We start from the raw sequence: 27,865 nt of genomic DNA, 5'->3' as shown, positions 1-27,865 counted from the left end.
GGTCAATATAAAATTGTTTATCTGCAGGACAGAGGCAGAGATGGAATTGAACCAAAAGCTGTCATGGACAGAAGCCCAGCATGCTGAAAATTATAAGAGGTTATTGGTGCAACATCAGCATGAAAAGGAAGACATGTTACGGAAGTACAGCTTGCAAGTGAGAGAGATAAAGGAACAATGTGATTTAGAAAAAAAGCAATGGGAAGAGAAAGAAAAGGAAATAATTACTCAGTATAAAAAGAAAGAGCTAAAGCTGGAAGAAAGGATGAATGAAGAGCATGCTAGGATATGCAAAATGTTTGTCATTGAAAAGGAGAAGGTTGAATTCACTTACAGAATGCAAATAGAAAGGCTTACCCATGAAACAGAGAAAATAAGAGGCCTCTTATCTGATGAGAAAAGACAGATAAATAATGAAACCAAATGTGTGACTAGCCAAGAAATATTTTTTTCAAAAAAGAGCAGAAACCAAGAGAACCTGTATGAAGAGGACTGGGAACAAAGTGAGCAGTTATCGGCATGGCCAAAATCCAAAGGCGACAATCATGACAAGTCTGAAGATCTGGTTTTTATTCAAAAAAAGAAAGAACTTGAAGGAGACAACCTGAGCAATTTAGGAACAAAGTATGTAACTGAACTAAAGGAACAAAATTGCCCTACTGAGACTGTTCACAAACCGTGTGAGTTTCAGACATCCCTGTCATCTGAAAAGCCATTTGATAGTGTCAGGATCAGCGATGCCAATTTGATTTTGCCAAAGACAGAAGAAGCCACATTCCTTTCTCCAGGGGGAATGTATGCCCAACCCCCTGGATCTGAAGAAGTGTGGAAAGGTGAGGAACAATTAGTTTCTGTTGATGAAAGAGGCATCCAGAATGAGAATTTGTCAGACTATCTCAGTATCAGAGAAGAGAAGTTGCTTCTACTGAATACGGAAGAGAATGACTTGGTTGTTCCATTTCCACAGAGAACAAACTTGATCCCAACTCTGGAGGCAAAAAAGAGTTTGGCTTTTTCAGGAAAGGAAGATATTGAGAAGCAGAGAGCAGTTCTTAAAGAACAAGCTGGGAAACTCACTGAAGAGCTGGAATTAGTGAGAATGAAGGAACAAGATTTGACCACACAGGTACAGGAGACAGATGAGCAGGCCCAGAAACATTTAATAGCCTTAGAGCATGAACTGTGTCTCCGGGAAGAAGCTATTAAAAAGGGAGCAAAGCTATTAGACATGTATATACAGTCACACCAGCAGCTAGAAGATCAACTGAGGACCAAGGAAGAGGAGCTATCAATGCTGCGTGAAAAGGAGGAAGTGATTCTTACTCAATTAAAGCAGAGAGAGGAGATGGTGGAAGAAAAAAGATGGGAGACTGAGACCCAGCTAGAAAGAGAAAAGGATGAGATGAAGATGAAGCTGATTCAGCTGGAAGAGCTAGTCCAGACCCTTGAGAAAGAAACAAACTCAAGAGAAAATGACAGGTTTGATCTCTAAACATTTTGGGGGGTTTTAGTAAGGAAAAACCTACAACTAAGTGGTCATTGTTTACTAATGACTCCACTATATCCACCTTTTCTTTGCTTACCTACCATATCACTTACAGACTTGGGCTAAGAAGATGAAGGAGTTTGGGGTGTTATTGTGTGAGAGGGAATATTTGTCTTCCTGTTTCTACTTTGCTCAAATGGAGGAATAAGCACTTAACTTTTCCATGACCTCCTTATATGTTAGTCACCTCCCAGGTTTTACAAGCTCTTTCTAGGTGTCTGTCAGCACCTATTGAAAATACTTGTTGTTAAGAAAGTTGAGTGCTGTAAATAAGGTGGAAGGTAAGAAAAATGAGTGAAAATTAGAAGCAGGCAAAAATAGGATCATTTACAATGTTATAGGTTTTGCATGATGGTTTTTTAAAAATGCAATGAGGGCCTTCGCTTGGCTGAAGTGGTTTTTTTACTATTGTTTTCTAAGTTGTGATTTAAAGATTTCCATTAAGGTTCTGAGACTTTTGAGAACCTATTTGAAATGAGGTATTGAGGAACTGAGACACTGTTCATATATTCATCTTTCACCAGTCTGACATCAGCTTTATGGATGTATTGCCTTTTATTTTCTTGTAGTCTGATAGTAGACCAACCTTCCTCTAAGTTGGTAGGCATTTTGTCAGAGCATGTGGAAGTAACAGAGAGTTGGGAATTTAAGTTGTTAAGTTTTTGTTTAAAAGTGCCATAAGTTCTTCCAGTTTCAGTCTTTTAAGATAGTGTGACCTCTAGGTCCCTTTGAGCTAAAAAAAATCATCTGATTCATTGGCATTTTCCATATGGTTACATTTAAAGTGTATGAAATGAGAGGGCTTTTGTTGTGTTTGCAGTTGGCATGCTTCTACTTGGACAGGTTGGATTTCTCTTGGGCAGGCTTTAAGTTAAAATATTATTGCCTCCCTAAGGATCCTGATTTCTTGATTTTTCTCCTTACCAACTTACCATATAGGCTCAGAATTTCCTTTGCATGTTTAGAAAAATAAGAAGTTATGCAAGTGAGGAGCTAATCAATACTGAATGCATTAGTCCATAGAATAAATGCCCATCACACATGTCATCTCTTAACTATTGTAGGATTTTGGAGGAAAGAAGTCATGATATGTGGATTTATTGATTGATGTTGGCTGGTATTTACTCACCCTTCCTCATTGCCTAGGTATACTAAGGACAGATTATACAGGTAGTAAGAGTAAGATTTAGACGGATTCATTATTATTAGTCATTATTTTCTATTCATGGTTGACATTTAAATAAGTGAATGATCTCTACCAGTTACACATTAGAAAATGAACATTCGGCCAGATAGACTTCCTTCATCCTATTGCCACTCGTATCTGTCTTTTTCTCCTTATATAATCCCCTCAGTTCATTTTTTCTTTTCAAAGCTATCCCTGTAAACAGTTGTAGAGGTTTGCTAGACTTCGGTTGCTAGTCCCAGAGAGGGGCAAAAGGGAAGACTAGCAAAAAGGAAAGCTCACCACTCTATGATAGAATTCTTGGATAGAACAACTGTGTATTTTTAATTCCCAGCATTGCTACCTTTCTTGGCTTCCACCTTGCCTTGTTATGGGTAATGGGTATAATTTAGTTGCTGGGGTCTACTTAGTATCCTTTAAAATTCACCTGCAGGTTGTTGCTGGGTGTGGGCACTGGTACCAGTACTGCCTTTGGTACAACTGGCCCCCTTTAACACAATTGATGTTTTCCTTTGGGGAGTGGTATTGAGATGGAGTACAGTAGAAGAACAGATTAGCTTGTAAAGGAAAAACTCTCAGCAAAAAGAACCAAAGTATATATGTATGTATGTATATGTATATATGTGTGTGTGTGCGCATGTGTGTATTTGTGATTAGCTAACTGTGTGGAAGCATCAAACAAGTATTCCTGCAAAGTAGTATCGTAAGCTAAGGAAGCCTAATTTTCCGTGTTTGAACAAAGGAAATTGTGTAGGTAGAGTTCACATTGAAAAGAGCTGTTTCAAATCTAGGAAGTCTATCCTGTAAAATCACCAAGAAAATACCAGCATATGACATTATTGAGTGGGGGAGGTAGGTGGGGAAATGTAGAGACAGGAAGATTTTTATAAGGTTTCCTTCCATTGGAAAAAGTAGGATGAAAATGGTAGCAATGCCCCCAACATCATAATTGGTTTTTTTTTCTTTATCTGCAGAATCGAGTTGTGTGAACTTTCTGAAGATAACCGCTTACTAAAAAATAAGCTAAAAAGGTTTCAGCAGGAGCTAGAAGATACAGCAATAGAACGTGACCAACAGAGGTAAGGGCTCTTTTTTATATTATTTAAAGGGTTATACCCTTCCATGTTGTTTGTCTAGATAATATTTGAGAAGATAGTAGAACATACCTTCTGATTCAACTTTTAAGAGTTCTGTGACTTCTGACCATCAATACCCTTCTGGCACAAGCATGCCCAAGAAAATTGGGAAAGTTCTGATAAGTATTCAGTCATTGTGGACCGTGTGACACTGAATCTTCACTTCCCCAAGCCCTTTGGTGTTGGCTGTGCCATGAGATCTCTAGCAGCTTGTAGTATAAGCTAGTACATGCGGCTGTTCCCCAAGGACACTCACATTATACAGGAGAATGCAAACAGAGACACACAGAGAAAGCTATCCAGGCAACTAAATTCACTAGGGACGAGCCACTCACAAAGATCTCACTTGGATCCCTAACTTTCATGAAAACGCACTGAGTTTTGTAATATAGTGATCAGCCAAAAAACATCAGTCCAGAAGCCTGGATTAAGTTCTATTCTTGTAGGTTGGCTACAGGCAGCTTTAGAGGGTGAAAGACTGGTGCTTTCATCAGAATCATTGGAAACAGGGTAGCAGAGGATTTAAGTGCCAGGCCTGGAGTCAGGAAGATTCATCTTTATGAGTTCAACTCTGTCTTTAGGTACTTACTAGCTGTATGACCTTGGGCAAGTCATTTAACCTTGTTTACCTCAGTTTCTTTATCTGTAAAATGAGCTGGAGACGGAAATGGCAAACCACTCCAATATCTATCAAGAAAACCCCAAATGGGGTCACAAAGAGTCGGACATGACTGAAATGAACAAGTCAATGACTGTCTAGATCCCTAGAACATTCTCCCTTCTTTACTGATTGTGGTATGATAGCCCTTCCATTTCAGAACACTACCAGTAGATAGTGTGTGTGAGTGTGAGACATATTTATGTATGTTGTTGATCAGTTGGTTCGGTGGTATCTGGCTTTTTGTGACCCTGTGTACTTTCTCCATGGGGTTTTCTTGGCAGAGATACTGGAGTGATTTATCATTTCCTTCTCCAGCTAATTTTACTGATGGGGAATTCGAGGCAAACAGGGTTAAGCAACTTGCCCAAAATCATACAGCTATTAAGTGTCTGAGGCCAGATTTGAATTCAGATCTTCCTAACTCCAGACCTAATGCTCTATCCATGGCACCACCTATCTGCCTCTCATTTATGTATATACAAATACATGTTGGCATATTTTTTCAGAAGATATTTATGGTGAATAAATACCACCTCCCCCCCAAAAAATATTCTGTGCTATTTGGCCTGAAGAATATAGTTGAGAGAATGTATAGACAGTTCAGTGTGAGCTCTTACCATTTCAAGCATACATCTTGTCAATGAAATAAATATGTTAAACAATAATGTACTTTTAAGAAAAAAGAAACAGAAACTGTAAATAGCTTAATCTTTGAATTAAGACAATATACACTAAAAGAAAAAATATAAATTATTTATATAAATGTTGCTGAGACAGTATTAGAAGCATGTTCAAAAATAATTACACAGAGCAGAAGGAATTACAGAAAGAGACACAAACAAGACAGTTTTGACTACCATATCAAATTATATATGCTTAAAAATACAAGCTGTATGTAAAAATGTTCCCCAGTTTCATATACAGTCTTCCTTTTCTGTTCTTTTTATATGGACATCTTTGTGTCTGCTAATATCTGTTAGGTTCATAATGCTAAAAACAAACAAACAAACAAAAAAACCCAAATTCAAAACAATTACATACCTCAAAATCCAAACCAGTGATATGCAAAAGGAATGTGACCCGGATGAAATAAGTTGATTGGTAGTGCGATTTTATATATTTTACTAGTACATACAGTTCACTAGTATGATACAGTATAACACTATATTAAATAGTCTATATAGCAGTAGGTTCACTATCTCAGAATATAAACAGTTGAGTGACTTTTTTGCCCAGTTTCTGCCAGTGCTATTAATGACTTTTTCTTCTGAACAGGAAGCAAATAGAAGAATTAAAGAGAGAAAAGGAAAAGGCTTTCACTGAAATAGAAGAGTATAGTAAACAGGTAAAACATTAACATCTTTTTCAGAGATATCTAAGAATAAGCTGAAAACCTGAGAGTGTGAACCGCTTCTTGGTCAAATGACTCCAGTCACATTAGAATCATAGAATTTTAGAAAGGGAAGCATCCTGCGAGATTGAGTCCCACCTCTTTGCTGTATGGGAGTAAAAACACATGCAGAGATGGTGAAAAGATTTGCCCAAGGTTAAGTGATAGGGCTGGGACTAGAACCAGTGGTTTTTCTGTTATATTATGATGTAACTCCATGGCAAAGATACATTTTGTAGGGTTTTGAGGTGTTTTTTTTTTTAGGAACTGCAGTTTTTTCTAGAAGCAACATGAATAATTTCTGATATTTATTTAGCATTTTCAAGTTTACAAAGGACTTTACATCCATTGTCATTTGATCCTTATAAAAAATTTTATGAAGTAGGTATTGTTATCCCCACTTTATAGATGAATAAACTGAGGCCCAGAAAAGTTAAATGATTTGCCTATGACAACATGGATAGAAAATGTTAGAGGTGGGCTTCAAACTGACATCTCTCCTAATTCCGGTTTTAGTTCCTTTTCTACTTCCCCAGCTTCCATTCCATAATATCGTTGTGACATATTGGTAAATGTATATGTTAATACATTTAAAATAATTTTCCAGAAGCATGTTTTTAAAATTTGGCAATCATGTTTTACTTCAGTATGGTGAATTATTATAATATATGATGTGTTTTATATGTGGCATAGGTTTTCAGAACACTGGATTCAAATTGTCATCAAATAATTCCTGCAGGTTTTCAGAATATTACAGATCTGCTCCATTTCTACTTTATGTACTAAAACATTTTATCAGTTAAAGCATGAAATGAAAATGATTACTTTTTTTCTATGTTGTTGAACTGTCAGTGAAATTTCTTCCTGGCTTTTAAAAATAAATTTTTATTGATACCTGTCATCACCTAGATTTCTCCCTCTCTCTTCCCAGAGAACCATCCCCTATAAAAAAGAAAGAAAAAACAAGCAAAATTAATAAATGTATCCAAAAAATCTGACAATGAATGCAGTGTTCCATTCACCTTTACAAAGAAGTGGCGGAGCAGGGAGCTGTCTCTGTCTCTTCTCTATAACTTTGCAACATTCATTTTCATTTGTTTTGTGGTTATTCTTTCCATGTACGTTGTTATAGTCATTGTGTATGTAGATTGTTTTTCTGGCTCTGCTTACATCACTTTGTATTGGTTCATATAGAATGTTCCGTGATGCTCTGTATTCATCATATTTGTTTTGGTTGTTTTTTTTTTACAACACAATAATATTGCATTATTTTCGTGTACCACAATTTGTTTAGCCATTTTCTCTCTTATTGAAAAACTCTTTTCCTCTAGACAGAGAAGCACAAGAATGAAGTCTCCCAGCTCAATACCAAGATCAGTCAGTTGATTGATGAGGTCTCTGTGCTACAGGCCCAGAATGAGAGCAGCCAACATACTGTGCAGCAGCTAACACAGAGACTTACAGAAGAGGGACATCAGAAAAAGGAGAAGGTGAGTGGGGCTGGGCATCTGCAAGGGATGAGAAGAAAGGCAGTTTGGGCAAGAGTCATAAGGACAGAGGGAAGAGGAGCTGAGACAAGAAACTAGGGAAATATTCAAGAGTCTGTTGGTTGACTGTAATGGAATCAGGGCTTCTAGTGGTGGTAGATCAGGAAAGAAAAGATAGCGATTGCTCAAAGATTCAAGTCGTGTTGGGAAGAAGCCAAAGATGTTCTGTATCATAATCTTTCAATGTTGTAGGTTGAAGGCTGGAAAAATAAAATAGAATTAAGAAACCAAAATAGCAAGTTTTTGAAGTCTCCATTTACATAACTAGAAAAGGCCATTTGTTTTTCTTTTTCTCAGTTTTGTTAAGTCAGCTAACATTTATTAAGCTCTAGGCACTTTGCTAAGAGATGAGGATACAAAGAATGGCGGAAGACAGTCCCTGCTTTTGAGGGGTTCACAGGGTAATGGGGAAAATGAGATGCAGATAGCTATGTGGGGCTACACACACACACACACACACACACACACACACTAATTGGGCGTAGTTTCAGAGGAAATGCATTAAGATTAAGGATAACCAGAAAAGGTTTCTTTCTTGAAGAAGGTGGAATTTTAGGTAAGACTTGGAAGAAAGCCAGGAGGTGAAGATAAGGAAGGAGGGATATTCTAAGCATGAGGGGATAGTCAGTGAAAATTCCCAAAGTTGGGAGATGGACTATATTGTTTGATGGAACAGCAAGGAGGTCAGTGTCACTGGATTGAAGAGTAGGTAGAGGGGAATAAGATGTGAGATTGGAAAAGCAGGAGGTGGCCAGGTTTTGAAGGGCTTTAAAAGCCAAAGAGAGACTTATATTTGATCCTGGAGGTAACGGGGAGTCACTGGAATTGATTAAATTCAGGGATGAGGGCTTGATATGGTCAGACCTGTGTTTTAGGAAGATCAGCAGAACATAACAATATGAACTAGAGTGGGGAGAGACTTGAGTCAGGGAGACCACCCAGAAAGCTTTTGTAATAGTCCAATCATGACATAATAATGGCCTGCATGAGGGTAGTGGCAGTGTCAGAGGAGGAATATATATGAGAGAGGTTATGAAGGTAAAGTCAACAGGACTTTACATTACTAAATATTGTATTTTCACTCACATGTTATGGCAGGGTCATGTTGGACATTGAGAATACCTGTAGTTGAATGCTCAGGCACATGTCACTATACTCTTCCAAGTTCAAAGGGTCTAGCTTGGTCCAGCCTCAAGTATGTGGATGGCTTTGATGTGAGAAGCCAACCTGGGAGATTATTCATTTAGGTTGCAATCCTTGTACTTACTTATAGATAAATTAAGAAGATACTAAAGTAGATCCAAATCTCGTGGTGTATTCTGTGACTGCTCCAGTCCAAGAGATACCACGGGACATTTCCCAATACGAGCAGACCTCCCAAGTCCAGATTGCCATCCCTGGAACTAATCTGATTGTAATGATCTTTGGGAGTTGGGAGTTTGGAGGTGAAAGATCCTTTCCACCTCTAACTCTGTGATCCTATTGTGCCCTGACCAAAGTGGGGCTCATTCTGTTCTGAAATCTGTCCTTCGTATCAGTTTCCCCTTTCTGTCGAGGGCATCTCCATCCTTTCCAGAAGTCACCTTGTCCTCTAGGAATCTTGCAGTTATTCTCGTCTCTTCCTCGCCATCCTCCCCTTTCCTCCCTGCTGCCTTATCCAAGTCTTGTTGATTGTTGCTCCATATAAAATCTCACATCATCTCCGTAGTTCTAGTCACATGGTGTATCAGTAGATAAGGTGGGACATTTTTTTACTGTTTTCTCTTTTGGAGCACTTAATTTCTATTTGTATTTGCTCTGAAGTTCAGGGTACTGACTTTTTCCCCTAAACTAAGTGAATGATATATGTATACTTGATTAAAGTGAGATTGTTATCCCCTTAAAGTTGCTTTCCTTAGAAAAGCAGATCAAAGAACCTGTGCTAGCAGCTCTTGTTGCTGGTCTTGTTGGGTCTTACACCCCTACAGCAGCTGCTAGCCAAATTGTTGTTTCACATGGCTACCATTCCCACCCAGTTCAGACCCTCATTACCTCATTCTGGTATCATTGCAATAGCTTTCTAATTGGTCCATCTGATTCCAGTCTTTCTCCTCTCTAATCTATCCTCCACACAGCTTCTAAAATAATCTCCTCAAAACACAAGTCTACCATACCACTCTCCCCTTTACTTAAGAATTTTCTATTTCTCTCTTGCCCCAGGGATAAAGTATAGACTATTCAGCCTGGCTTTTAAACTCCTTCACCCTTTGCCTTTTAGCTTTACCTTTCCCCATTGATTTCCCATTACTTCCCCTCATGTATTCCCTGTACCAGTTAGACTGCCTTACTTGATATTCTCTGAATCTGGCCTTCTGTCTTATAGCTTCCTGTCCTTGCACAGGCTGTCCCATGCCCTTGGAATGGATTCCCTTACTTTTTCCTCTTAGAATCACTGACTTCCTTCAAGATTTAATTTAGGAGGCATCTCTTGTAAATATAAACAACACCTAGGCAATATAGCAAAAGCATCAATGCAAATCCCAAATTGACAACCATACAGACCAAAATATCAACATATTAAAGTTTTCTGATGGCGAATTCAATACAAAATTTTAATTTCAGAGCTTAACAACTATAAATGCTTGTGTACCTTTAGTCAATCAGGTATCAAACCTCAGTCTAAGCCACTGCATATACACATTGAAATAAAAAGTACAAGTCATGAAAAAATGCTTGCAAGCTTCTTTGTCATAAGGAAATAATTAACAATGTTAAACTATCTGCATGCTGAACATCATAAATTGCAAGGTCAGCATATTTTATATTACTGAGTTTATTAACTTTTAAAAACACAACTGTAGTTGAATATTACAACAAAAACAATAACTAGTAGTTTTTTAAGATCATTGTAGTCCTTTACTCATTCACTATTGCATCCAAAAGCCAGCAATACAATGAAGAGAATTCACTGACCCCTTAAGAGGTTTGACACTCAATCCCATTTCATGGTACATTTTTCTAATCAGTAGTAACTTAGAGAATTTTTTCATATGACTATATATAGCCTTGATTTCTCTGTCTGAAAATAACCTGTCCATATCCTTTGACCATTTATCAGTTGGGGAATGACTTGTATTTTTATAAATTCAATTCACTTCTCTGTATATTTGAGAAATGAGGCCTTTATCGGAGATACTTGTTGCAAATTTTTCCCCTAGTTTTCTGCTCTCCTTATAATTTTGGTTGCATTGGTCCTGTTTTTGCAAAAACTTTTTAATTTTATATAATCAAGATTATCTATTTTATATTTTGTAATACTCTCTATATTTTCTTTGGTCCTAAATTCTTCCCTTATCCATAGATGTAGGTCAGTTATTTAGAATAACTAACTTTCCTTATGTTTTATCCTCATTGTTTTAAAATTTCTGGAACCTTATATTCAGTTGAATTCTGAAAAATCTTTTGGTTTATTTCTTTGGATTGGTAGAAAGGATTATGTTTGTATTCCTAGCACCTATCTCAGTATCTGGCACATTACAGTTAATAACTGCATATTGAATGAATGAATGAAGAGAACTTCTAAAAAATCTTCTGACTTCAAGAGAAAAAAGTCTTTAAGTCTAGAAAAGAGAATACCTAATAAATCAATAGTGTATTGACAACTCACCCACTTATCCATTTCTCAAGTAAACAAAGTCATCAAATTGCTAAAATGCTACTTATGTTTATGAATTTAATCTAAAACACAGGATGGTCAAATGCAGAAATTGGAGCTGGAGCTTCAACGGGTGAATCAAGAATGCCAGTCTCTGAGACTTTCAGAAACACAGCTGAGAGAGAAGCTTGAAGAAAACCAGGACCAGGTACATGCCAGCTGTGACCCTCACAGATTTCTCTCTTGGTCCATGTAAGCTATAAATGTCAGGGCTGAATTTTGAGACCACTGAGTTTTGAAGGCCCTGGCACTAATTTTTGTGTGACTTTAGGTGAATCACCTAAGTGCTCTTCAGGTCTTCATGTGGAGAGTTTAAATCATAAGGTGGTTTTGTGCACAGGACTGGTTGTGAAGAAACTGGAAAATGATAATGATAACTGATAGAGCTTTAAAGTGAGCAGAGCATTTTCTTTATCTCTTTAGTGCCTTACAACAACCCTTGGAGGGCAAATACTATAGGAACTAGTATTCTTATTCTATAGGTGAGGAAATTGAGGCTCAGAAAAGTTTAGTAATGTGCCTATTAAAAGAGGGAATAGTGGTAGAAAAGGCGATCTATCTGCAGAACTGCCACCATTAATGTATAACAATTACAGTTGTCCAAAAATGGAATGGATTGCCCCAGCTGATGTCAGTTGTGGAGAATGGTCTTGAACTCCAGGTGTTTCGGATCTGTATCATGCCATACTTCTTCTAGATAGGATGCTGAAATTACAGGTAAAAGTATGGCATTACAATTAAACATGTATGGAGAGTGTGTTTTGATTGTATTTTAAAAATACAAAAAATGAATCAGTCTTTCTTGTTCTCAGCATGTGTCAAATCTGATGTTGGAGTCTAGACACAGCCAAAAGCTCCACCAGCTCCAAAGTCTTCACACTATTGTAGATTTGAGTATCAGCAGCCCGACAGAAATATGCAAAGAGTTTGGCTGTTATGTCTAGAGGTGTCCCCTGAGTTCTGCACTTGAACATATACAATGATGTCCCTCCTCTGAATCTAGCCTTGAACTTAACTCTCATGTTCCCAGGGCTGAGGTCAGCAATAGAGTTGATCTGCTTAAGGAGCCTCTCAAAATAGGTCCTCACACTCAGGAGCAGGCCAACCCAAGCCTGCATGCAAGATAGCAAATCAGGGCTAAGTAATCTGCTGAGGCTAATTAAGTCTCTACTCTTGTAGGAAAGGAGGGAATGGTGGTAGGAAAGATGATACAGCCGCAGAGCTGCAGCTCTTAATATATAATCATTACAATTGTACAAAAATGGGATGAGCTGCCTAGGGTAGTGAGTTCTCAATTACTGGGGGCCAACTAAGGCTGGATAACCAGGTGTGAAGGGCATTGTAAATGGCATCACTCTTCAGGTATAAGTTGGACTAGATCAGGGTGGGGAACCAGCCTCGGCCTCGAGGCCACATGTGGCCCTCTAGGTCCTCAAGTGTAGCCCTTTGAGTGAATTGAAACTTCACTGTGGTGTGTGTGTGTGTGTGTGCACGCGCGCGCGCGCGCATATGTATGTATACAGATATGTTTATTGTATATGTGTGTGTATATATGTACACACACATACTCGAACACTCTCGCACACGCACACGCGCACGCACGCACACACACACACACCCCAACCCTAGCAAAAAGTCATCTAGTCTCTGATTTTTAAATACCTTCACTTTAAGGGGGCTCATTACCTATGTGTCAAGGAAGAACTGTAGCTAAGTCATCTCAGACTAACTAGACTATTTTTAGTTTCTCAGAGAAGGAGATTTTCATAATATGTCTCAAGGATTCATTCCATTAAATCTCAGTCAGGAAATTCCCTCTTAATTCTTGCCTAAGTCTTGCAACAACATAAGCTGATTCTTTTCAGATTTGAACCATGTTGGTAAAATGTGATGATGATACTAAACTACAGACAAGAAAAATGACTGAGTTTGTGAAATAGACAAGTGGACACGAAAGAACCAAAATAGTTTCTCTTTTGGGAAATGCAGACTCATCTATTTCGGGGACAAATGAAAAAGAATGTGATTGTTCTGTTTTGTTGATGAGTCCTTTCAGTTGTGTCCAAATCTTTATGACCCCATTTGGGGTTTTCTTGGCAAAGATACTGCAGTGGTTTGCCATTTCCTCCTCAGCTCATTTTACAGATGAGGAAACTGAGGCAAACAGGGTTAAATGACTTACCCAGGGTCACACAGCTAGTTAAGTGTCTGAGGCCAGATTTGAACTCAGGAAGATGAGTCTTCCCAACTTCAGGCTCAATACTCTACCCACCATGCCACCCAGCTGCCCCTTTAGAGTGTTCTCTAGGAGGAAAATTATTTTTGTTATTGTTTTAATATTGTTATATTTTGTTACTGTTATTTACACTTGCATAAGCCCAAAATGAAAGAATACTCAAAGGACATAGGGTGAAAATGAAGAACAAATTAGAGGCACCAACAGATAAAATAACAGAAAGAGCTTAATACCAGTCCCTCCCCAGAAAGATGTGGCCAGTGTTTAACAAAGTGCCTCAGGTGCTTGAAATTTGGACCTTAGTGTGTGGCAGTCAGGTAGGGCAAAGTTACAGTGATCAACCAGCAATGTATTAAGTGCTTCCTATGTCTGTGCTGAGTATTGGTGATATACAGACACAAGTGAAATGGTCCTGCCCTCAAGGAGTGTGCTTTCTGGCTTAAAGGTGTAGCTGGCTATCTAGGCTAAAGTATGAAGAAGTAAACAAACGGTGATACCCCCACAGGACCCACAGGGTGAGGACTTCATTTCCCTGGATGTGTGAGATAGTCAAACCATACTAGGAATTTACTTCTTCCATCATGTGGTAGTCAAGGAGGATTCTTGAGAAGTGGCTTAGCAAACCACTTTTCTCAAGTAGAAAATCAGAAGGAAGGGTTAGGAGGACAATTGAAAAAGTATATTCTAGAATAGCGACTGTCCTCTATTACCTTTTCTAATAAGAGGCCACTACAGGCTACCTGTCAGGGACATTTTTCAGAAGTGACATTTAGTACAAATGTAGATGTCTGACCCTTGTTAATGAGAGGAGACCTAGATAGGGGTACCTTATACTCAGAGCTCTAGTGGAAAAGCAAGGAATGTCAGAATCATCAGAGATGACCTTTGTATTCTTTTATATAAATTTTTTTGTTATGAACTGGAAAGTCACCAACAAACATGAATATTTCCATACACAAAGAAGACTAGGGAATGAGGATGTTATATGCCACTGCAAATCCACTTTATACAGCTCGTTTCTTATAAGTTCAATTTAGTGTGGTTGTATCAGCGTCGCTCTGCTTTTCTCTGTCTCCATCTCCTGTCTCCTCTGTGTATTCTAAAAAACGCTTCATTGACACATTTTGCTCTCCTTTCTTCCCTTTATTCATTTTATCACTATCATTATCTTCCTATCTCCCCCACCCAGTAAAAAAAAAAGCCTTTCTTTTAATAAATGTATAATCAATCAAAACATAATTATAATGGCTGTATCTTCATATATGTCTTATTCTGCGTCTATAGCCTCCCCCCTCTCCTCCAAGAGGTAGAAAACATGCTTCATCATATATCTTCTGGAGTCATGATTGTCACCATTGTAACCAAGCCCTAGGTAATCCCCAGCTAGTAGAAGGGGATTAAAATATGAGCCATTTGAAGGGGCTCTGGGGCTGGAAGGCAGTTGAGGCTTGGAAACCATCATGCCAGCTTCTATTTCTCTTGAAGAAGACTTAAATTTTTTGCTGTCATATATCCGTATTTGTCTCCAAAAATTTCCCAGTCTTGGAAGCCAAGAGTTGCCTTTGTTCTGAGGAGAACCTGCCAGTCTCTGCACAGTGCAGGGGAAATTTCTTGGTAGTAGGGATGTGACTGGTGCTTAGCATGGTGCTGGAGGTGCTTAATCAATACTAACTAATTGCTCTGGCGTTCAGGATGAAAACTGAATGGCAGCAGTAGTGTCCTCTTTAAAGTAGCTTTCTGGAGTTTCCACGTGACAGCTCTTCTTTTCATTTTAGTTCTCAGTTTGTGTACTAACAGAAGCGTTATTTCTTTTCATGGTAATATTGTGAATGATAATAAAGTGAATTGTGTGTTATCTGCCATGTTTGAGACATAGAAGCTAGTCCAGGGTTCTGGTTAATTAAGCTAATATATAACAGCCATACTTAGTATAGGAATAATAGCGAACATTTATATAGTGCCCGCTGTGTGTCAGGCACTGTGCTAAGTCTTTTACAATTATTATCTCATTTTATACTGACAACAATGCTGGGAGGTAGGCACTATTATTATTTATGCTTGTATTGAAACATTTGTATATAGATTTATATCTTTTATGTTCACTTATATAGTTTTATATATAATTTATGTATTTATATTTATAAATATGGGAAACTAAGTGGTGCAGTGGATAGAGTGCTAGGCCTGGAGTCAGGAAGCCTCATCTTCCTAAGTTCAAATCCAACCTCAGACGCTTACTAACTGTGTGACTCTGGGCAGGTCACTTAACTCTTTTTGTCTGAATTCCTCATCTGTCAATTGAGCCGGAGAAGGAATAGCAAAACACTCCAGTGTCTCTGCCAAGAAAATCCCAAATGGGGTCACGAAGAGTCAGATATGACTAAACCACAGCACTTATGCAAATATAAATAATATTTATATCATTATTTCATTTTAGAGCTTAAGAAACTGAAGCAAACAGGTTAAGTGACTTGCCCAGTGTCACGCAGCTATTATGTGTCTGGGGTCACATTTGAACTCAAGTCTTCTTGAATGCAGTCCTGGTGCTCTATTCACTGTACCTCCTAGCTGCCCCAGTTTTTAGAGAACTAGAATACAATGAAACACTTAAAGCAAAAACTCCTGTTGACCTTAGCTTAAGCCTTCATTGATAGTTTAGACATGCTTTAGCATCCAGAAGTACCTCAGGATAAGCTATGAACATAATTTTTTGTTCTGTAGCTAGGCCAAGATGTGGTTATTGAGGAATTCTGGGTGATGGATGCCAGTTTTTTAAAAAATAATTTTATTAGTGGGTTGTTGGTGGATGGTGGAACATTTGTAAATTTTAAAGTATAATATAAATGTGAATTATTGTTATTCTAAGACCAAAAAGAATTCTAAGCATATCTTCCAACTTTTGTGGTTAGGTGTTTCCTATACTTTGGTGTTGTTGCTAACTGTCATCCTATGCTTCCCCAGCCTACCAAAGCTCCCTTTGCTATCTTTTTGGCTAATGACTGCAGTTTTCAGCAGCTTTTCTGTAACTGTTGTGCCTTTCCTATTGGGATACAGTTACTAGAAGCCAAGGCAAGGTTGAAGCTGGCACAGTCCCAACATGCAGAGGAGATGCTTCAAGTAAAGGAGCAGATGTACCAGTTGGTGCCTCAGGATTATGTGACTGAGTTACAGAACGCATTGGTAGAAGAACAACAGATGGTTCAGCATCTCCGGGAGGATTTTAAATTCCACACAGAGCAGGCGAGTAGACAACTGGCAAGCCAGAAGGTAAGCAGGGAATGCTGATGTGAGGTGGTGTATTCAGGATCCTGGGTGTATTCAGAATTTCTGGAACAAGTTTCAAGACGTCCATCTGAGAGTCATTTTGCTAAGAGTGGAAGGTGTATTTTGGCTTATCGTTCAATAATTCAGAAAAACAAAACCCAAACTAAAAATTTCCCCAGAAATGACATTTGTTTTTTTGATGAATCTCTAAACCAAATGAAATGGAAATTATTATAGCCAGGCTTATCCATGTTTGTTCATTCCCCTAAGGCCTCATTACTAAAAATTAATCAGTGTTGGCTTTTCTCTCTAAAGGCCATTCAAAGAACAGGCAAGCTTAGGAGGTAACTGATTACATCTGTGCCACTAGTCCATTAAAATTCATGGTTTATTTTTTTTTCAAAACTTTTAAATTAGACCTCTTCAACAGGCCAACCAGTGGAGGGAATGAGAAGAATTGTAATTAACTTGCACATAAATTCCCATGAGGCTTTATGAAAAACACCAAATATTCCTAATGCCTTCCTCTCTTTTTAAAAATAAACAAAACCTTTAGGGATCTTTGTCTCACAAAGTGTTTTCACCAATTTATTCTTTACCTCTGGATTCTCTTGTTCAAATCCAGTGTTGTAGGGTGTTAAAATCTGTCACAGATCAGAATGAATACTACAGGGCTGTGGTGCTAGAAAACTATATAAATTACATATATGCTATATAAGTGTGAGCTATTACTAAGTAAGAAGAGAAAACTGGTCACTGCTTTTAATATAGGTGTCTGTATCTCAGAGATCTCCAGGAATGGGAAGGGGTGTCAGAGAGACCAAGTGCTATAAGAAAGGTTACATCCAAGCAGACACAACAGCAGTGAGATTTTATTCCCACTGGAAATTAGAAATAAAGCAGGTGTTAGAAATCTGAGATGAATGAGGAAAGAGCAAAGAAAATGGGGGAAATTATTTCAGTGAAAAGTCAAAAGTCAACAAGAATGATCTCTAGTAAGAAAAGAGCCCCAAATTCGGACAAAGGAATTGATGGTGCCATGATTAAAGTAGAACTAATTAAAATTAACTTGGAAATGTATATGGAAAGAGAGACAGAGAGGAAAAGAGAAGGGAAGAGAAAGATAAAGAGAAGAGGAGACATCTATGGAAACAGTGTGAGTAAAAGAAATTCTCTGAATTCTGCCTTAATTTGAGAGATGGATTTTTAATATTATTTAGAATTCCAGCCCATAATTGGATTGATTTCTGAACTCTTCCCTAAAAATGTTGGATTTTCTGGGGGTGATTTTTGGAAGTAACCTAGTGGAATGAACACAGCTACAAATGATTATATTTAAGCTGTATTCAGGATTTCCTATCTGCCCAATAGGGGCCTCAGAGAAACTCAAAGCTGAGTCTTTATGCCATCCATTTGCTGAAGGTTTCAGTAAATGCTCAAATATTCTAAGATTATGTATTATGTCTTTTTTCTACTAAGGCTGAGGATTCCAGATTGGGTAAAATGTTGAGGTGCGACTAGGGCGTGTCAGTGGTCTAGAAATTAATCTCCCTGTTTTTGCCTCTCATTTTACTGCGTCTCAAGGTGATAAAACAAAGGGAGAAGCAGTATCTACAGTTTTTGCATTTGTGTTTTGGATGTGACAGGAATGTTCTAAAACTTCAATATGTTAGATTTGGGTTAGTTGTAAAAAAAGAATTTCCTAAATACAAAAATTGGGTTTTGTATTCGAAAAGGTAGACAAGGAAAGCTATGTAATCTTAGCAGCACTTTAAAAAATAGATACATGAGCTGACCTATAATGGAGAAAATGAAACAGATGAACCCATCAGGCACCAGCCACATCTTATATACCTTATTGATCATACCTGCCAGGAAAGGAATGTGTATGTTGGAAATGGAGAAGTGGGCAACGAAACCAAATGAACTTATCTCTTGCACTGAGTAATGGAGGCTTGCAAAGAAAAGAGCAGGATAAAATAGTTATTCAGAACAAAGAAAAATTTATTTTCTCCTTAAATCCTCTGAGGCCAAAGTTAATGGGAGAAAACATTTTCTTAATCAATGAAACAGGAAATTAAATTATAGATAACTCTGAAATGTGTAAGATAGCGAAGTCTTTTTAAAAACCTGTCTTTAATAAGAAAAATGAAGGACAGAAATTTGGACAATCAGGAAGTTAAAAAGAGCATGCCAAAATAGCTATTGCCAAAAAGTAGATAAGGTAATACTAAGAAAATGTGAACTTAGAGATTTAGCTAGCATGTTATTCTGGGATAGTAAAGAAATGAATTTTGCTTCTGTTTTATTTTGTACATTTATTTGGGAAACAATGGACAACTGGAGAGATGTTGACACATTCAACATTCATTCATTCTGCAAACACATATTGTTAATGGAACATATGTATATCATAGTAGTTTCTTTGTGACAAAATGGGTAAGACATGGCCTCTGCCTAGAAGCAGCTTATGGTTTAGGAGATAAAATACTTTAGGATCTGTGATTTCATCAGCATTGGTATTTCCCAATATTGGAATTCCTTCCATTAACACAGATTCCAGATCATAAATGTTTATGGCTTGGAAGATAAGTCTGTGGGAGTCGCCTAAGTCACATAGGGGTTGAGGGACTTGCTTAGGTTTCTATAGCTCATGTCAGAGATAATATTTGAAGCCAGATCATCTGTACCTAAAGCACAGCTCTCTACCCCCTATCCCATGCTGCTTCTGTAATTATCATGCTATGTAACATGTGAAGATGTATAGAAAGTTCCAGGGTTGGAAAGGTCCCTGTACCTGAGGTACCAGAGAGGCTTCATGGAAGATGGAACATTTGAGCCAGATCAAAGAATGGGTAGGATTAGAATGGATACAGATGGCAGAAGAGAGCATTACAAGCAAATGAACAGTTTGAGCAAAGGCCTGGAGGCCGGAAAGGTCAAGGAGTAGCCAGGGAATTATAAACAGTAAAGTAAACAAGAGCATGGGATGTATGGACAGAACAGTATGAGATGGGATTGGAAATGGAGGTTTGTAACACATTATGAAAGGTCATGGATGCCATCCTTGGATTTTATTCCATAGGCAGTGGGGAGCTACTGAAGGTTTTTGAGTGGAACAGTAGTATTGAAAGTGCAAAAAAAAAAAAAAAAAGCAATATTGGTTTTGAATGCCTTCCTCCAAAAGAGTGGTGTCAGACTCTAATCAGAACAGGGCAACTAAACTTTATATTAGGATGTCTGCTGACTGCATATTGACCATACATCAATGTTATCTGTACTTCATTGTATTTCTACTCATTTTGTTAAATATTCCCCAATTATATTTTAATCTGCTTCAACCAGAACTCAGGCTGGAGTGTTGTGGGCCAAATGTAGTTCACATGTTTGACACTTCTGCCCTCAAGTATCAATTTGATGCCTCATTATAATGCTAATGATAGTGATAACTGCTAGTTATGTAGTATTTCAAAATGTATAAGGCAGTTTATGGAGATTATTTAACTTGATCCTTACAATAAGCCTCTGGAATAAATGCTACAGATATTTCTATCTTCATTTTGCAATTGAGGAAACAGACTGAGAAATTAAATGGGTTAACAAAGCCGACATAATATCAAATGCGGTAATCCATCCCAGGTTTTCCTATTGTCAAGTCTAGTGCATTAGCCACTATTCCATGCTTCTGCTAAAGTCTTCAAATATAGGCACAGGGATGAACTGTGTATCTGCTGTCTAACAATCTGCCTGCCTAAGTGCCACCATCAGGAGATCAGCTTCAGGTGAGAAGTTTTTTGGCCACAAGCATTAGTGAAAATGATCTACAAGATATGGAGGGGTTGCAACCTGTAACCACATTGATGAAATCACAGATCTTTTACATACTGAAGTAATACTGTTGAAACATGACACAGAGTGGTTTGAGAAGTGACCATACACTTTAGTCATAGGATCATAGATGTACAGTTGGAAGCTACACCTTGTTTTACAGATGAGAAAAATGAAGCATAGAGTGGCTAAGGGACTTACCCAAGATCATATATCTAGTAAGTGTCTGAGCTGGGATTTGAATTCAGGTCTTCCTGACTCCTAATCAAATGCTTTATCCAGTATGCCAGGGATTCTCTAGTTGTGTCAGTTTTCAAGAAAAAAAATCTTTAAATTTTCTAAATGCTTATAGAATCAAAAGCTATCCATACCTTTATGGATTCAAAATTTCTTGAGAAAAAATTAGAGTGGATGAAGGACACAAAAACATGTGTTGTGTATGGTGTCTTAGTTAAAAGCAGTAATGGCAAAGGATTCTTGTGGAATCAACTTAAAATCTGTTTAGCCAAATTAGAGTGGTATAAGGACAAAGACTGAGATTTAATTGTTTTTTATTTAAATGGTATTGAGAAGAAGAGACATTATGAATGACAGCATATCTAGTTGGAGATCTGCCTCATTGTGGATTGTCTTTGGCTTGATTTCACTGAATATTTTTTAGATTATTCTTGAGATATGTTAGAATAATTAATAGTCAAAAAGATCTGGGTTCAAGTCTTGACTCAGAGTACTTGATTGTGGGGCTATGGATACATCATTCAAGGTCTCAATGTTCCAGGCAACTTTCTGAAACTATAAAATTACTGATGAGTTGCTTCCCCACACTGATTAACCCTGCCCCCCCAAACTGATATGAACAGCAGAAGAGCCACACACTAGTTTAAAAAAACTGTAATCAATCCAAAGTAAGAAGTAATGGTCTCTTTGATAAAAGTAAAAAACAAAACATGACAGATTTAATGTCAATAGAGGTAATTATCTGAAAGCCAGAAAATGATTAATGATGGTGTGCTGACAGAGAGCTGGTCAATGGAGTATTGAACATGGGTTTACAGTGTGTTACAGCAGCCAGTGTCTCCCAGGATTAACTAGGAAAGCTTCTCCAGAGGCCAACTCTAATAGAAACAGGAGCAACTAAACTATGGATTAGGATACCTGTATATTAGGAAGAGAAGTCCCTGAGTAGGATTACTTGAACTGCCTTTAGAAATTCCATTTACTTTGAAGCATGTCAGTCTCCAAAAGATATAGGCCAATTCTAGAGTCAAGAAAAGAGCTCCTAAAGGGATGAATGGAGCAGAGATGGAATGTGAAAGACAGATCACATAATCTCAGTTTCTGTTCCAGCCTGGCCCTACATAGGAGTATCTTCTACAACATCCCAGATGAGAGCTCCGGTGAAGGGCCACCCACAACCTCTGAAAGCAGTCTGTCCCATTTAAGGATGCTTTCCTTTCACTTAGCTGAAAGCTATCTAATTGCAGCTTCTATCATAGTTCTGCCCTTTGGGGCCAAGTAGGACAAGTCAATTCTACATGATATCTCTGGAAATTATTTGAAGATCGCAGTCATTCCAGCCTCACCTTTCCACAGTTATTGTGGGAGACAGCTCCCACTGTCTTTTCTCCAGGCTAAAAAAAGTCTTGAGTAAATCCTTGTATGGCACTTCCTTGAGTCCCCTTACTACAATGGTTGCCTTCTCTGGACCACGTCAGCTTTTCAAAGTCCTTTCTGAAATGTGGCTAGAATTGAAGATGATATCATGGATGTGGTGTGACCAGGGCAGACAGTAAAGCACAACTATCCCCTCCTTCCTTTGGAATATCAGCATGTGCTAAGTAACAGTGAGCAATAAATAGCAATTAAATAAAATACAAGAAATATTTCAGGGAATCACATGCTTATCAAATGAATGGTGCACATAGCAAATACTGTCAGGAATTGAGAGGAGGTAAGAGAATTGGGGTCTAACTCAGAAGTTTTGGAAGGTTCATGAAAGAGAGATTTGGGATAGATCTTGAAATGTAGGCAGGCTCTAATATTTAGACAGTATAAATTATGAAGAGAAAGAATAATGTAACAAGCAGTAGGCTACAAGGAATTATGGCTAAACAATGGAATAGGAATGGAGGTTGGAACTAGCATAAAGAGAACTTCCAGGTGAGAAAAATCCCTCTACCAATGCACATCCCCACTTTGTCTTCAACTTATCATCTTAGAAAGTTGCCTAGAGCACTGAGAGGTTTAGTAAATTGTCCTAGGTCACACAGCACTGGAACAGGATAGACTAAATGTAAAGGGAACAGGATAGACTAAATGTAAAGAAAACTTGATTGCAAAACCTCCTGGGTTATTCCTCTCCCAAGGGAAATTCCATCACTTAAAAAGCATTCATTATCAAATTCTTAGATTTATTTTACCTTCTAACCCTGAACTGTTCTTTTAATAATAGGCTAGGTGATCTATTTCTAGTTTCTTGAAAAGAAAAAAAGCTAACCTTTAGATGGTACCTGTTGTGTGTCAGGAACTGTGCTAAATGCATTACAATTATATCATTTGATCCTCAGAACAAGGGCTATTGTTATCCCCACCTTAGAGTTGAAGAAATTGAAGAAGACACAGGTTACATGACTTGCCCAGGATCACACAGCTAGTGTCTGGGGCTAGATTTGAACTCAGTTCTTCTTGACTCTGGGTCCAGCACTCTGTTCACTATGCCACCTTTTAACCTCCTCTTTTAAAAGGAAATATTTTCACAGCAATTTGTCCCACTATCTTACTCTATTGTATATTTTTAAATGTTTGTCCGCATTGCAACACCTTTCTGAAGCATTACTGCATATAGTTTCAAACCTCTGTTCAAATACATAGTATTTTGAAGTGTATAAGCAGTAACATTCTACTGTGGATTTAAAATCATGATTTGCAAACTTTTTCAACAGGAACAGCATGAAGAACGGCTTAAAAACATGGAAGAGAGAGTGGAAGAAGTGGAAATGAATTTGAAAAACATGGAAGTACTGTTGCAGGAAAAAGTGGAACAGCTAAAAGAGCAAGTAAGTGGTGCTACCTTTAACCATTTCTCTGTTTCTCTCCTTTTTTTCTGAATTTTTTTTGAATGATAGATACGTACTTGGCTACTTTGGGAAAAGGTCTGCAGTAGCTTACAGCCCAGAGAGCTGCACTAAGCCTGGGGCAATGCTAGAAGTACTTCCTGGTAGCCAGGGACTGGTTTAATTAAATGGGACAGGCCCATTTCCTCATCCATCATGTATCCTAGACACTCAACATGGGCTATAACAAAAGAGCGATGGACGGAAATCAGGAGACCTGGATCCAAAGTGTGAGCAAAACATTTCATGTCTTAGGGTCATGGTGTTCTTGTTTACAAGATGACAAGAGAGGGTATCTTACAAAGTCCATTCTAGCTCTAAGAGTGTTAGGGCTCTGTGGCTTAACACTTGTTAGTTGGTGACAAAAAGAAATATGTAAATATGCAAAGGGGCTGTGATTTCTTAGCATGGGAAACTCCTTGCATAGGAAGTCTGTCTTCCACTGCAGATCCCAATCCCAATCCATCTGGTCTGTGATTTAGGGAAGTGCTGGAGGGATGCAAAGATTAAGTGGCTTGCCTATGGCCCCCATCATAATAAGTATCAGATTTAGGACCCATATAGTCCTGATTATGAGTCGAAAATTCTATTCTCTGTGCCTTGCTGTTTTCTGGCAAGGAAATAAGACTTGAAAAATAAGAATATCTTTTGAGAATGATGTACACTGCTCCACCAGTGAATATTAACAGAATTTTAAATGTAGTCTGTACAGGACCGGTCTCTAACCTGGGAATAGCTGGAGAAGAACAATCCATTGTTGGTCATTTACTTTGACCACATATGAGGGGAGTTAGATTTATTGAACATTTTCTAGAATGTCCAAATAGCATTAAATAATAGGAAAGCCAATATCTAATTAATGAAAACCAAAGTCAATTCAGTAAGTACTGAGTAATCTGGCTCCTGTTGAGTGCCTAATACTGTGCTCTAGGCATGGCCAGAGGTTCAAAACAAGACATAGTTACAAGTTTATGAAATAATTCAAAACACAAGATATCCCTATATAAAACAAGAGCAAAACACAATGAAGTCAAATGCAACATGGTATCGTATTGACTGGGGGCAGCTAGGTGGTGCATTCGATAGAGTGCTTGGTCTGGAGTCAGGAAGACTTATCTACGTGAGTTCGAATCTGGTCACAGACACTTACTAGCTGCGTGACCTTGGGCAAAACATTTAACCCTGTTTGCCTCAGTTCCTCATATGTGAAATGAGTTGGAGAAGGAAATAGCAAACTACTCTAATGTCCTTACCAAGAAATCACAAATGGGGTCATATGAAGAGTCAGACACAACTGGAAAATGACTGAACAATGAAATGCTGTTGACTGTAAATGTTTCAGAAAATCGAAGAATTTGAAAAGAAATTGAAAGGGTATTGTATTATTATTATTAATCACAATTAAATGACACAGAAATTAAGCTTCTACTCTGGCACTGGGGACACACAGACAGAAGTGAATACCTTGGCTCTCAAGGTGCTATGTTTTGGAGGTTTTAGAGATGCCCTTGGCTGAGACTGCCCAGGATATATCTCTGCACATTTGTATACATCTCTGCACAAATTAAATGCATCTGTGCATTTAATATGTAAAAGGTCACTTTTTACAAGATCCTTCAAGTTATATTCCAATTCATGAAACATTTTATGCAGAGCAGTCTGTATTTTTATGAGCATTCAGTCTTTATGTTATGATAACCTCTATACCTCCATAACTTGAACATGACCAGTAATAAAGGATTGGTATTGATATTGTTATAAACACAAATTGCATTTGAATCTTCTCAATAGCAGATTTAAATTCTTAAGTTTATAAGGCCTTCTTATTTCAAGGATTTGTGATTTCATTAGTGTGAATACTCATTCAATCAGTGTACAGATTACAACTCTTCTATGAATTAGCAGATGTTCAGAAAGTTGCTTTGGCTAAGAAAGTCCATGACCTTGTGGCTCATTTGAAGGTGAACCTCTCCAGATTTAGGAGGGCCTGAGATGACAGAGTCCATGATCAGGTCTGTAGCTCAGAGCCTTTCCAACTTGATAGGACCTTACAGATCTTGGACTCTGATGGCATAAGTGACCCACACGCCTTGAGATATTAAAGTAGGACTTTAGTCATTAACATAAAACAAACTTTTTTAAAACAGCTTACTGAATAGAAATTTGTAATGTTCCTGGGGCCATAAAGCTTTCTTCCAGGGCAGCACTAAAGCATGCTGGTTTTATTTTACTTCCTTTACAAGAAGGTTACCTGGTAAATTTAGGACTTCTCAAAATAAATAGAAAGGGTATTTGCATGCTCATTGATATGACTTATCTATTTTTTAATTCATATTAAAAATCACATTTTTCCTGATTTTCCACATTTTGTAGTTTGAGGGTCTCCATTTTTACTATGAATGAGGAAAAATCCCTCATAGGTCAGTATTTTTTATAGTGCTGGGTCATAGTCTTACTATGTTATTAAGTGAACACAGCATGATATACAGGGTCCCTAGGCACGTTCATTTGTCAAACATATGCTAAATGTAAGTAATGTGGGATCACAGAATGGAACATCATATCAAGTAATATATGTTGCTTGTTTTTTCCTAGTTTGCAAAGAATGCAAAATCTGATTTGCTGCTAAAAGACCTGTATGTGGAAAATGCTCACCTAATGAAAGCTCTCCAGATTACCGAACAGAAGCAGAAAGGTGCCGAGAAAAAGAATTTTGTCTTGGAGGAAAAGATTGTAGCTCTCAATAAGTTAATAAACAAGATCACTTCAGCATCTCTCTCAGTGTAAAAACAAAAAAGTCATTTTGACAGGCTATAGGATGTCAACATTTCTAAGAATCTTGCTAGTTATGAACAACCAGACAGTGCCTCCATCGTGCATGTGGGGATTATGATATTGGGATCCAGCGGTGGATCCACATGGGGCCTTGAGGCCGCAGCTTCCTCACCCCGGGGATAGACTGTCATGTGTTCATTGACAGCTTCAACTGACCGACCTTGGGTAACTTGCCAGGGGAACTCCCCCATCTGCCTCTCAACAAAGTTAAACTGCTTATTGGGTGAGAGAGGGTAGGGTGGTTTCTTCAGGGAGAAATGCATGGAAGGGAAAAGCAATAAAATAGATTTCAATAAAACAAAGCCTTTCCTTTGGTCTTGATGGCCCAGATCAGCAGAAAGTCTTGCGGGTCTTTAGAAAGATCAGTCATTCTATAGTTATTTCCTTCTGACTCAGGTAATTTTAAGTTTCGTACCTAAGTAAAAACTATGTAAAGGGCACTCTCACTTCACTACATGACAAGCAGCTTTTTATTTGTGAATTCCCTCTTTTAGTTAACTACCCTACAAAAAGGGAACTGCATAGATTGCACACAGGTCTATGGGCTCAGGTCACGATGCTATTTATTGTAAATGCAATCTTCTCCCCTTGAATTTTGTCCTTACACTGGAAGTTGTATCATATGTAAAAAAATGTATAGTTTTTATATCAACATGTATATAAACCATGGATATTTGGTTTATCTAAATGTATAACTATAAATGAAATTACTGTATTTGCTTTGGTACATTTGTAGTAAGAAAAGTTTTAATATTAAAAATATCAATGTCTGAAAGTTTGTGTTTTCTTTTTCAAAATAATAAGTATTTATGTAGAGTGTATTATGTGACAAATTTACAAATATTATCTCATTTGATCCTCACAAACATGCTAGGAAATAGGTGCTATTATCCCCACTTTACACTTGAGGAAACTGAGGCAAACAGAGTAAGTGACCTTCCCAGGGTCACAGTACTAGCAAGTTCCTGAGACCAGATTTGAACTTAGGAAAGCGTTTCAGAAGCAGGTAGATCTAAGAAAGTGGGTTGGAGGTTATAGTGGCCAAGCTTTTTAGTTTGTTAACTCCTCAAACACCTGCTTCTCTTTTCTGGTGGGTACACTGATTTTTTTTTAACCTGAAAAATAAAGTTCTGACATACATACATAGTCCAACAAAAGAAATCTCACATTAGATCAGAAAATGAATGTCTTTGAATGTTAAGTTCGTTACCTGTCTGGCAGAGAGCGATTGGTATTTCCTCTCCTTTTGGACTTGTAGTTTATTGGTGTTGATCAGTGTTCTAAAGCTTTCAAAGCTGTTTTTCAATATAATATTGTTATCACTGTGTAGACTCTTCTATTTCTGCTTATGTCATTTTTCATCAGATAAAAGAAGTCTTCCCAGCTTCCTCTGGAAATGTCCATGGTAACAATACTATCCCATTTCATT

At 37.8% G+C, this 27,865-nt stretch overlaps 1 protein-coding gene across 1 annotated transcript in view; it reads left to right on the top strand.

Annotated features, from left to right (window-relative positions):
- Positions 1 to 26,470, top strand: part of NINL (ninein like) — a 123,012-nt gene extending 96,542 nt beyond the window's left edge. The window contains exons 18-25 of the mRNA XM_036752359.1: positions 28 to 1,479; positions 3,707 to 3,811; positions 5,805 to 5,874; positions 7,251 to 7,409; positions 11,195 to 11,308; positions 16,451 to 16,663; positions 23,431 to 23,544; positions 26,197 to 26,470. Coding sequence (XP_036608254.1) covers positions 28 to 1,479; positions 3,707 to 3,811; positions 5,805 to 5,874; positions 7,251 to 7,409; positions 11,195 to 11,308; positions 16,451 to 16,663; positions 23,431 to 23,544; positions 26,197 to 26,388 — 2,419 coding nt within the window. The 3' untranslated portion in view covers positions 26,389 to 26,470. The remainder of the gene's footprint in view (positions 1 to 27; positions 1,480 to 3,706; positions 3,812 to 5,804; positions 5,875 to 7,250; positions 7,410 to 11,194; positions 11,309 to 16,450; positions 16,664 to 23,430; positions 23,545 to 26,196) is intronic.
- Positions 26,471 to 27,865: the final 1,395 nt, after the last annotated feature.

Source organism: Trichosurus vulpecula, chromosome 3 (genome assembly GCF_011100635.1).
Source record: "Trichosurus vulpecula isolate mTriVul1 chromosome 3, mTriVul1.pri, whole genome shotgun sequence".
Lineage (NCBI taxonomy): Eukaryota > Metazoa > Chordata > Mammalia > Diprotodontia > Phalangeridae > Trichosurus > Trichosurus vulpecula.
Note: the sequence above shows the minus strand (reverse complement) of the source record. Positions and strands in the feature narration are given on the sequence as shown.